This window comes from Python bivittatus, unplaced genomic scaffold (genome assembly GCF_059951505.1).
Source record: "Python bivittatus isolate LINGU-HERP-01145 unplaced genomic scaffold, Pbiv_v1 ctg000220_np1212, whole genome shotgun sequence".
Taxonomy (NCBI): domain Eukaryota; kingdom Metazoa; phylum Chordata; class Lepidosauria; order Squamata; family Pythonidae; genus Python; species Python bivittatus.
In genome coordinates, this window is record NW_028277048.1 from 1,087,872 (window position 1) to 1,100,593 (window position 12,722).

General features: G+C 38.8%; 1 protein-coding gene across 4 annotated transcripts in view; it reads right to left on the reverse strand.

Annotated features, from left to right (window-relative positions):
• Positions 1–356: 356 nt before the first annotated feature.
• The window catches only part of DNM2 (dynamin 2), an 84,396-nt gene continuing 72,030 nt past the window's right edge, over positions 357–12,722 (reverse strand). For 2 of the 4 annotated variants that reach the window (XM_025167815.2, XM_088137579.1), the window contains exons 15-20: positions 11,761–11,870; positions 9,301–9,412; positions 7,292–7,456; positions 5,220–5,455; positions 4,551–4,799; positions 357–4,003 (exon numbers count right to left, since the gene is read on the reverse strand). In XM_025167815.2, coding sequence (XP_025023583.1) covers positions 3,937–4,003; positions 4,551–4,799; positions 5,220–5,455; positions 7,292–7,456; positions 9,301–9,412; positions 11,761–11,870 — 939 coding nt within the window. In that variant the 3' untranslated portion in view covers positions 357–3,936. Of the gene's footprint in view, positions 4,007–4,550; positions 4,800–5,219; positions 5,456–7,291; positions 7,457–9,300; positions 9,413–11,760; positions 11,871–12,722 lie in introns of all 4 variants that reach the window. The other 2 variants (XM_015888387.3, XM_007430016.4) reach the window with 1 other exon arrangement.

Genomic DNA, 12,722 nt, shown 5'->3' on the forward strand with positions numbered 1-12,722 from the left:
TGAAGGGCACTTGCCTTTTTATGGGCTATTTATCCAGTCCAGGGGTGGGGCTTTCATTTAATTTCATTTATTATAAACTTTGAAATCTGATTGTACATGCCTAACTCAGGCAATTTATAAGCAAGAAGTAATTGTTCCAATAAACCATACTGTGTTATGTCTCTCCAATGTAAAACTGTCCATTTACTCCTATTCTTGCTCTTTAATCCATAGGACCATGTAGGAGATTAGTATAAGATCTGGTATGCTGACTAATATGAGGTTTAAGACATCTAAAAATCGTATGGATGAAAATATTTTTTTAAAAAGTTTAAACTGCATTTCAGTCTATGTGTTTTAAAGAGAAGCACTACAAATACTGTATTAGTGGGTTTAATTCTTGAAAGAGGAAAATGAAGGAAAATGGATTGTAAAATCCTTCTGAGGGTGTCATCTCAATTGAACATGCATACAATTGTAGGAGGATACAATAATTTTTTGAACCACAGTTTAGTTTTTAAATAATGCAAATTTCATTTTAGAATGCTTCCTTTTAACTCTCAAATAAAATAAGAGTAAAACATACAAGGTAGCCTTTTTTAGAAGTAATAAAAATAAACATTTTAAAATCTTTGTCCAAATAACTGGGAACAACCATTTAAGAATTTTTTTACATCAATTTAAGTAATCATGTAAATACTCCATTCTAATTATAACACAAATGGTTAGAGATGTACCTGACAGATCCAATTTCACCTATATTTTGGAAAGACTGCAACAATGTTAGGAAGTATTTGGGGAAGAAGAAATTATTAATCATAACTAATTTGTGGATGTAACCAAAGTCACCCTTAAGGAGACCTATTATCCATTAAACCAATTAGCCATGGATGGAACCCAACGTTTTATTCCACAACCTAAACGTATTACGCATTTTGGGCAATTTTTAAAAAAATTAACAATATTTTTAAAAGCAAAAATGTAAACTCATAAAAATGAAATCTAAAACATGTATAACATGTCATTGGATGTGGCATACAATTGATTGGGACAGTGGACTATACATAGACATAATCCATTGGAAAGCTTGTAAGAGCTGCAATACTTTAGCAAGATAGTGCATGAAGAAATAACAGTAACACATTGGGCAAAATGTGCTAGTTTGGGATATAACTTTGGATTGGAAAACCCTTCTGTTTGCTCAGTCCATTCTATGTATTTGTAAGAGATAAATTTAACATCATAATAAATTGAATATTACAAAAATATATTAGAAAATATGTGTCTGAAATCTACTATTTTTCATGATTATTATATGCATAAAATACATGAAACTATAATTATAAATTTGGGTAACTTAAAGATATATTTACCCTTCAATATGAGCAACTGAATGAATTCCTTACTATTTGTTGAAAGGTCTTCTATGTCTGCAACACTATATGGGGATTTCCTTTGAGAGAGGCAACTAACACCTTTCTCTATATTAATGGTCTTTCTGCTACAGAGGCTGGTCAAGTTCTGCAATACAAGGTGGACCTGCTCCATATATCCCACTAGATCCTACAAGAGTCACTTTTAAAATACTTGTTTAATCACTATAATTTAATTGTGAGATGACAAATAGTAAGGGGAAGAATAACTGTAAACATCCATACAAAAGGTAGGATAAAGGTATTAGTTGCATTAGTGTCATTAAGTCTGTAATTGTAAATTCAGTTGCTTTTACTAGATACTACTTGCCTCCAGGTCAGAAATCATACCAAGCAGGCTCAAGAAATCAGAGATTACTCAGGCTATTGCTATTTGGACAGAAGTTAGTTAAGAGAAACATGAACTTACGTTTTTCTATTCACTCCAAGCCCAATAGTCCTTAAGTATGTGTTGAGAACTAATAGAATAAAAAATGCATAAAAAGTCAACACCACAAATTGGTAGAGACCTTCCACCAGCAGAATTTCCCTTTATTTTAGTTTATTAATTGGATACATAATGGAGGCACTTATCTCAAACTGCTGGGAGCTTTTTTCTTCTAAAGATGGAGAGAAGATATAATAACCCCTTCACACATGGTAACAAAGAGTCAAGAGACAACAAATCAGAACAAATGAATTAAGGTAGAAGTCCATGCTACCAGGCAAGCACCAGTTTTTGGAGAAGTTTTTGTACTGCAAAAGAGGTTCAAAGCCCTTGGTAATGACTTTGGCAATAGAGGGACATTTACAGGAAGACAGTGCTGGTTATTCAGGCAGATGGCATAGAATTTAAGCAATAATAAAGGCACAAAGTTAGCACTGTCTCTGGAAAGGTTATATACTCTAGGACATGAGGCAAGCAACTTCTGTTCCAGGTCAAATAAAAAGGGAGAGGTCATTGGAAGGAAGCATTAAGGCAGGTGGTACGTGTTTTTGTATTGCTGTTCCATATGTCTTGTCGCAGGAAGGGCAAAGGTATCCCTGATACACTTGTACAAGTGAGAGTGGGTGGGGGCAACTGTCTTACTTTAAAAAATCTAGAATCATACAAGTATCAATACAGTCTGTTTTATGAAGAAATATATACAACCACAGCCCAGGGAGGGCAGAGTGCTTTACTAGTCTGTTCACAAGGCTCCAGTCTTGTTCCACAAACTCCTGGAATAATAATGATTCAAAAGATGGAGTAGCCAACATGAAAAAAAATGCTTTTCAGAGACCACAGACTCCTATATGAGTTCCTGTGGGACAGAGGGAACTTTAATCACTGGTGCCATGAAATCTATTTTGGGACAGCATTTGCCATAAAGAATCTGCCTCAACCTAGAAGCGAACATAGTCAAGCTGAACTGAAGGACAAACAAATCTCCTGCATGAGGCAAACAGGAAAGTCTTTCCACAGTAGTAATCTCTGCAAACGATGACAATCTTGCAAAGTTTTTGAAATCCTGCCTCTCCCTTACCACTTCTCCATAGGAGGCTGAGTAATCATCCTGGCCAATCTTATATTAAAGTGATAGTTCTAAAATGACTAAGACATCCCCTGCAACTGGCCATTGGTCTTCCCTGGTATTACATCAAGCTCATCCCAGGCTGTAGCTGGCAACATAAGATTGCCGCTTCCATTGAAGCATAATCACTGGTTGTGCAAAGGGTAGCATGGCATAGAAGTCAGCACTATACCTGAGGCTCAAAAACAACTTGGTGCCTTCCTCCTTCCAATTATTCTGTTTGGTAAAATCTTGCTCCAGTTTCATATATTGGATTTATTAGCCATTTTTTATTTGCAGTTCCATTATTTTTCAGAGCTATATAGAAATAAATTGATCAATGTTGTACTAAAATGTCATGGTGGAAAGGTAAAGCAGTCTAAGAAGGAGATTTCATATATATTATAACACAAAGAAATTAAAGGGTGGTGGAGAAGATAGACAAATCCAATCAACATTAATGGCAGAAGGAGATTCTAACAAGTGTTAGTGGAAATACAAACTCTCCACTTTTACACATTCACAGGCACTCTCATCACAATCACTCAAGTAGGGGGTTGTTTCTCTATTTCCAACAAAGTGCAAAACAATTCCACAAAACAGAATCCTCCATGTTCCCATGTGGAATGGGCCTGGTATGGCCACCATGAAAAATCGTGAAGAAATCAATCCCCCTCTTCCCAGAAGGGAAGACACTGGTCACCAAATCCTTCCCTAGCCAAGACCCAGGGATAGAGAGAGAAATACTACAGGAATGCTTGGCCTCTCAGAGCTATTTACAGGTAACCAACCGACAGCACCTATTCCTTGACACCTGTTGCCGTGGTTGTATTATTGTGGGAAGGAAAGGGAAGAGGAGAAATGGGAAAAATGGGCCTTGGCTATAACTGACCAGTTACAAAGAGCTCTTTTACACAAAAAATTAAGCATGAGTTCTCTCCACAAGATAGTTAACAAGCAATATTGCCTTCCCCTCTGGGTAGTGATTGTGGTTAATCTAACAAGGAGGGCTCAGTTGGTCTGATAATGGTGGGCCGGTTCGGTGCTGCAGGGGGTCTTCTGCTGCAGAGAAAACAGAGAAATAGAAGGTGTAAATTGGACAGACATTGCCAAATACAAGTGCTCCAACCTACCTGCCCATTTAACTTGCCTGCTTCTGAACTTCTATACCATATGCAGCAAACCCTCCCCTCCCCGTGCCTTTGGATTCAACTAGATAGCAAGCAAATGTTATAGAACTATTGCTTATCCTCTGGACAGCCTAAGTTTAAATGGATGTCGTCTCTTTCTCCTTCCCTCCCATTTCAGCTTTTGAAGAAAAAGTCAAGGCAAAAATTACCTCTTTGGATGTGAAAGGAACAAGGCTCTTAAAGTTTACCCAGATCTTTCAACCATTATAGAAAAACTGCACCATACCAAGATGCTGCATAAGCTATTTTCTAGTTTTCTAGAGAGTATCTAAATATAGGTATCTTCTATATCTATTCAAAATTAATAAGTTTATGCAGGGACAAAGACTGTGACTATTCCATAAGCTCCAGACTTATGCCATAGCCCTCCAAGTCAAAGGAAAAATGAGCTGAGGGAATTCTGAACTGGCCCTTACCTGGGTACACCTGGAGGGATACCAGGTGGAATACGCGCCGGTCGTGAGGGAATCTGAGGCGGGGCTGAGAAAGGGTCATTGTTAGCAATAAATGCACTTTGCGGTCGTGAAGGAATGGGTGGTGCCATAAAAGAGGATGAGCCTGCTACTGGCACTGGAATCAAGGGAGGGCCAGGCATGGGGCCTCTCACAGCTGGAGGTCTCCCTGGAGGCAACACAGTAGAAGGAGGCCTGCGCTGTGAAGTTGGGCTGTAAAGGAAAGAAAAAAGACATATCAAAACAACATAATTTAAGGTAATAGAACTCCAAATAAAGTTGTTAATTTTCAGGCAAAGCACCCAGCAATAATGCATAAAGAGTTTATTTCAAAAGCAGTACAAGAGTGTTCTTTTAGGTAAAAAAAAAATCTGCTGTACAAAAAAATCTTATTTGAAAATCCTGCTGAACAATATTATGACAGAGTTAGAAGCCTTACTAACACACACACACATACAGGATCATGTATCTAGTTCAGTGTTGACATTCTAGAAGGGATGAGCCAACTATACAGTGCCAAGTCAAGAATCTGGACTGATCCCATTCAGCTGTGACAGTCACTTGTGGCTTTGCTAAGTCCCATCCCCCACCTTAACAAACAGCATAATAGAACCAACTCCTACACCAACTCACCTGTGCCCACTGCTCCCAGCCTGCAACCACGTGTCATCCACAGGAGGAGGAACTGGTGTGGAAACTGTACTGGTAGTAATGTCTCCAATTATGTTCAGTGCTTCCTTCAGGGCATGGTACATTCGCAACATGTCATCCCTGCGCTGTGCCTGGTCTGCTGATTCCTCCATCAAGCTGTTTTGGTCTGCAGAGGAGTACAGGTAGGCCAGCAGCTCCGAGTGGATGAATTCCTTGGTCTGTGAGGGATAGGTGATATTGGGCATATAGAAAATATAATGCTTTCCAAGTACAATAGGCTGGGTTGGATAGATCAAGAGTGGAGTAACATCAAGAGGCTGGTTTAAATCTTAACCCGGGCCATCAGTTCATTGGAAGTAGTGACAGGGAAGGGCACTTCCCCCACAGCCACATGGGATGCTGCACTCAGTATTTCCAAAGACTAGCCTGGCCTCCACTATCTGCTGCATTATGGCTGGGTTCCCATAGATCATATGGTTGTTTGAGCTCATGTAACACACTAATAAACAAGGTTTAAAAACCACAATGGTCGAATTCACATAATACATTAAATCTAAATGAAACAAACCATATTAAGGATTAAAACAGGGACAGACAACCTTCTAATGGCAGAGGGTAATATATATATATTTTAAAAACCCTGTATTTTTGGCCTCTGAGTAGGGTACCTGATAATGCTGAACAATTTTTGTTGGAAAATCAGGTTAAGTGTAGCTGCCATACTAAGATTTTTTTGCATTGTCACGGGTTCTTTTTTAAATTGTACCCAATTAGATTGACCCAGACTCAAGAGAGACACAAACGCACTGGACCCTGGACAGGTGTTCTTTATATCTCCCTGTAAGGACTGGAAAGGTATTTTATTTTCTAAAAAAAAACATATAGAAGTTATATGTGAGTATTTCTTCTATTACTATCTATACTATTACCATAATTACTATTACAATATACTATGACAATGTTTATATAATACTCTATACTATTACTATTCAATTACTATTATTATTACCTATTATTCTATTATAATTACCTATATACTATGCCCTATACTATTACTATTAGGGATCAACATCTCTTTTTTAAGCCTGTCCTGTCTTAAGTCCCCTCTCTCTGAGATTTTCTTCTTGTTCTGTTAATGGCCAGCATGTAGAGCTCTTACACATTTTTTATATTGTGCTTTGCCTTGCTGTGCTGCTATACTTCTTTCCCTCTTTTTGGGACCATTCACTCCTTCTGCAGGAAAAACGCCTTCTTTTATTTGGCTGCTGGTGGCTGCAGAGCAACAAAACACGTGTCTCCCCCCACCTCCTCCCACACCTGTGTCAAGGTTGCAGGTTTACTGGCAATTCTGCCATGCCTGATTCTAGGGAGAAGGCTCAAGTGGGAGGGAAAGAAGGCAGCATAGGTGCCTGCAATTTTGCTAAGCAGCCTGCTCTTCCACACTCACAACAGGAGATAATTATATACCTGTGGACAAACTATTTGAGGCAAAAGTACAGTAGAGTCTCACTTATCCGACATAAACGGGCCGGCAGAACATCGGATAAGTGAAAATGTTGGATAACACACAGTAATGATTGAGTGCGGTTAAAAAAAAAAAAAAAAAGATCTGCTGTGCCTGTTGCAATTCATTTTTGCGTTGCGATGCTGCACTGTCAGGAGCGACAAGAAAGAGTACACTCACACTCGCACACAAGCAGCACACTTTTCTCGTTGATTTATGCGTGTTGTGGTTTTTTTAGGGGCGTCGGATAAGACAGAATGTCGGATAAGCGAAGGTCGGTTAAATGAGACTCTACTGTAATATCACAGCTATCCTACAGGTTCCAAATATGTGCATATAAGAGCCCCTAGAACCATTAGAAGCTGTACAATCAGGCTTTCTAAGGAACCTGTTCATGAGAGAACAGAATTTTTTATTATTTAAAAAGTAATAATTTGTGAGGTTTACAACTGCTATTTTGAGAGTGAGAGATGATCTGTTGGGCCTAAGAACAACATCAAGCTTCAACCCTCTGCCACCCAGGCAAAATAAATTATCAACCCATACTTACATTATTTATCATTAGGTGCATTATTGTCTTTGGCATAAGGTCTCGGATGGATTTGTTGATGATCCCAACATATGAATCAACAAGATTGCGAATAGTTTCTACTTGGCGTTCCAGTTGAGGATCCATGGAAAAGGTATTTTCCTGAACCCCATCTTCATTTTCTACCTGCATGTAGGAAAAATGGGCATTGCTACATAGCTAATTCAGGAATAGTATTAAATGTCTAAAAGCATTTTATATCATCTGCACATTTGACTAAGAAACTCAACTTTTATGCAAAATAAAAGTTTTCCTTTATCTCAACTGATCATGCTTCTCATTTCACTCAATTCCTAGTGATGATAAAGACTGGATGTCTGGATTGTCTCAAAGGAATATCTGCTTTGTCATTATTTTTGGCTCTTGAATTCTTCTTTATTCATATCAATACTACAGGTAGTTCTTGTTTAGCAACCGCAACTGATTCTGGAGAAATGGTTGCTAAGCAACAGTCGTTAAGTGAACCACAACACAGTGTGAGACACTGCGAAGATTGCTGGCTGCTGCTATCTCATTTAGATCAAGGTCTCTTGTACAGCTATGCCATCATTACTCTCACTCTGGTGTGCACTGTGTCAGGCACATGAAATTTGGTTGTAAGTGTGCACATTGGTCAGAAAATGATTTTTTTACTACCATTTATTACCACTGTATTTGCAAACAGTCGTTTGACAAGGCAGTTGCTAAACAAGGACTACCTGTACTTTTTGCATCTACATTGTAACTTAATTTCAGTAGGTTGTGATGGAGAATTTCTCTCAACTTCCTTACTTCTTCCCAAAAAGTCTTAATGAAATACTATAAAAATGTTGGAACATGATCTGTCTTATTCAGAATATAATGCCCAGCAAGCAAAGCTACTGATTTCTGTATTGAACAATTACCATGTTAGTCCTGAAGAATTAACTTGTTTCCCCCTGCTTAACAATCATTCATTCAGCAATCGTTCAAAGATATGATGGCACTGAACGAATAGTAATTACAGCCGGACCTTGAACTTATAGGCGTTGCAGCGCCCCTGCAATCATGTGATAAAATTTGGGCACTTGACAGCCCAACTGCATTTATAGTATGCACTTCAACTCCCCCCCACCTGTTCTCTCTCCTCCATCTCTGCCCTTTGGGCCACCCTGCACTCTGCCACCCCTGCCACCCCCATTTCATCATCTTCTTCCTTCCACTGCTGATGAGGTGCACCTGTGCAAGGCAGCTGCTGGCCCTTCGCAAGGCTGCACAAGGCCTCATGAAGGGCCAGCAGCTGCCTCAGCCCAGCACACCTCATCAGCAGCAGGAGGAAGATGGTGAAGGTCAGCTGGGGAGTGTAGGGCGGCCAAAAGGGCAGAGATTGGGGGGGAGAGGTGGGTAGGGGGAGTTGCAGGGCAGAAAAAACGTGAGGTCCTTGCCTAACAACAGCGCAGTCCTTGCCTAACAACTGCAATTGGGACTACAGGAACTGCCATCGCTAACTGGTGTGGTCACGTGATATTTCGCCTAACAACTGCTTCACTTAGTGATGGAAATTCTGGTCCCAATTAGGATCATTAAGCAAGGGCTATCTGTATCTGATTCCTCCTGGCAGCACTTAAACCACTTAAGATAGTTGCTGAAATCTGACATTTTCAGATTTTCAAGGTTGCATTTTTGGCATGAAAATGACAAAATAAAAACAGAAAAAATAGGCCTCTGTGAGGGAAAATGTATCTGTTCCTTATCTTAAAACACCTTCACAATTTTCAAAAACACAAGTTGGCTGAAAAGGTCAGGCCTCAACCTCTTCAGTGATAGCACCACACCTGAAGAGCTCCCTGCAATCTTCTGCCAGTTTGTTGCATTGTGTCACCCAGCATGAAAAAGGTTGCCCACCCCTGATTTTAAGGCACGAGGAGCTTCCAGACAATGGCAATAACTGATAGGAAATCCTTTAGCAATTCCCTCCCTCCATTTCAGCTAAAAATCTGAGCAATATTTACTTGGTCTTTCTCAGGATAAACACCAGCACGAAGGAAGGATGCCTTCCAGCTGTCCACGTCTTCCTGAGAATCGCAGGCAAGTTCAATCTGACGCAGATCTTTGTATACATTTCTAGAGTAGGAATGCATGAGAACAAAGGAATTACACATCTAATTAAATGAGAGAAAACATCCACATTATGCACTAAGAATAACAGAAATATCATACAGATCTGTATTTACTAAATATAGCCAATAATTTTTGATTTGCCTATAATGACATTAGCAGCATGTTGGTTGGGGAATAAGATTGTTTGTGTACTTTTCTATGCAGATGACCTCTGTGATTGGTTCAGAACCCAAATGATTTGAGTGAATATTATATATGCCATGAAGAAGACCAAGGTTGATGGGGGAAATGGAAAAATATATGGAGAAATTTTAAGATATGCTAATACTGATAGAAATGTAATGGGTAATATCTGTTGTCTGTTGTTGTTGAGAGAAGCAAAAATCGCTGAGTATAAAGTATGCACTTCACCCACTTTTTAAGTGGAAATGTGAGTACAGGTACTCCTCGGGTTACAACGGCAATTGAGACCAGAATTTCCATTGCTAAGCAATGCGGTCGTAAAGCATGTCATCACATGACCACACTGCTTAGCAACAGCAAGCCTGGCAGTACCAATTGCCATTGTTAAATGAGGACCACATGGGTCGTTAAGAAAGGACCTCACGTGATCACAACTTTCAACTTCCTGCTGGCTTCCCCATTGACTTTGGTTGTGGGAAGCCTGCAAGGAACGTTGGAAATCACGATCACGTGACCACAGCTCACTGTGATGTTGCAATCACAAGCTGGGTACCAAGCACCCGGTACCAAGTCCCCCATGACTGTGGGGACACTGTGACAGCTGAAACTCCAAGGACTGTTCATAAGTACCATTTGTTCAGCACAGCTGCAACTCTGAACGGTTGCTGAATGAATGGTCATAACCCGAGGACTACCTGTATATCAGGAGAAACACAAAAGTCAGTTGAATGCAGGATGAATGTGTGTGGAAAAACAAGAAGAAAAAAATAATGAATGAATGATGAATAAATGTGAACTGAATACAAAAGTAAATGACAAGTACAAAAGAAGTATGTTGAAGTGATTTGATTATATAGCGAGAATGAGCGAGATTTGAATCACAAAATATATGACAGAAGAGAAAATGAGTTGAGAGAAAGACCAAGAAAATTATGGTTGGATGGAGTAGAGGAGAACTTCGAAAAGAGAAAGAACAAAAGAACAAAATGAACTGATGTATGAACAAATGTGAAGCAAGGTTGGCTGGCAAAGAGAATGAGGCATAATGAATGTTGCTAGTGTAAACTAAATTTAAACATTTCTTCCGTTTGTTTGGGGAGGGGTTGCCTCCAATTTCTTTTGCTTACTATTACTTGCTCTTTTTCTACTTTGCATAATGTTGTTTACTCCGAAAGGGATAATGTGCATGTATATATGTGTAAAACTCTAAGAAATATCAATTGATGGAAGATTCATCAGATATTACAGAACTTCGACTCTAGCTAGCCATTATATGCCCAGAACAGTTTGTGTTCATCATCAACAGCCTTTCATTTCCTTGGATTACATGTGCGTCTCCATCCTGTTTTTCTCCAGATGTTTTCAAATACAATTCTTATCACTGCTGACCATTTAGGGCTGATTCAAATTGTAGTCTAAAATATTCAAAAAGCAACAGATTAGGGAAAGGCTCTAACCACTATATACCTCTGCTCTCCTTTGATCTACTTTTTCCTCTTCATCCAACCAGAGAACTGTCTGTGATTACTTTTTAAAGGAGATTTTATGGAAATTATTGTACAAGCCAAGAGACCAAATGTACTTTGCTAATCTCTTTTCAAAAACAGTATCTCCACAGCACAGCCAAAACCCTTGTAAAGTTCCTGGCTCTGCTACAGCTCCAACTTCCACCACAACATATACAACAAAAGACAAAGTTAAACATTTGACTTAATTCTCAAAATATAAGTATATGTATGAAAGGTGGCTGAAGGCAAGAGAAAAAAGTGCTATTTCATTAAAACAAAAAAACACTGAATTTCTAGATCAGTGCTTTCATGCAAATGCTATTAGTCTGTGCTATAATGTAATACTGTATTTTTACAAGACGGAACAAAACTTGCAGCTTACTTGTGTGTGCATTTGTGTGTGTATGTGTGTGTGTGTGTGTATACATATATATATATATTCATTCTATCTCATATATGTACACACACACATATATATTCTATTATATATATACACACATACACATATACACAGAGAGAGAGAAAGATTATCAGACACAAACACTAATCTGCGAGTCTCTGTCATTTTGGTTTTCTGGCAAGGTTATCCATGTGAATTGAGTCAAGGAATTTAAACAACTTCTTATAACAATCTGGAATGAAGGGGAGGTTTACTCTTACCTTTGTTCTGTATTAAAAATGGCAAAGACATGCTTGTTGGACATGAAACCTTTCTCCACATCTCTTATTTTTAGGTTGTCCAGAGGCAGCATATATTTCTTTTCTTTCTCCTATAAGAGATGGAAAATACCCACAAAGCTACATGTGATCTTTTGTTCCTTAAAAAGTGAAGTTGGTACTCTAATAGGAAGGATATTGGTTAAAATGAAGAAAAAGAAAATAAAAAAGTTCTTTAATGGTAAACAAATCCCAGCAAAGCCAGAGTTTTAGCCATGCCTACATCAAGTCTCTTAGACTGACACCAAAAGACTCATATTCACACAGAGGTTTCCTTTTCATTGACTACTTAATCTGAAAGAGAGTTTTCTTTTGCAAATATGCTGTATTGAAACACTCTTGTTATATTCCTGTTAAGGCTGTCAGAAAAACGCTAAGATACCATTTTTCCAATGCCCAAGCATTTTAAATTTCCTCATTTTGTTTCCCCCCCCCCTACAATATCTGGTGAAAATCATTCAGATTTTGTTTAATAATTTTATACAGAGTTTTTGAAACCAACATCCTCAGACTTTTAGTGGTGGTTAGGTATTTTGATGATGAAATGGATTCCTCATGCCTTTTACAAAGCTGACTGCAAGGGCAAATCCCAACCCTCCCAAAACACACAAAAGAAGAGTGATTTTTTTGGATAGACTTGGCAACTTTGGAGGAGTTCTGTGGCCTGTAAAAAAACCTGTCAGGCTTTTTGTACCCCTGACTTGGAAACTGAGAAGAAAAAGGTAAAGGTTTTACCAATGGAAGTCTGTAACAACTTAAAAATTGATGGAAGGAATGTAGAAACAATGAACTTGGGAATGAAAGAGCAGGCTTCTAAAACAGTTTTCTTTAACAAGATGCAGCCCAGCAAAAGTGAGAACTCCCATCGTCCTATGAGTCACAGAGAACAGCCCCTGCAAAACCCC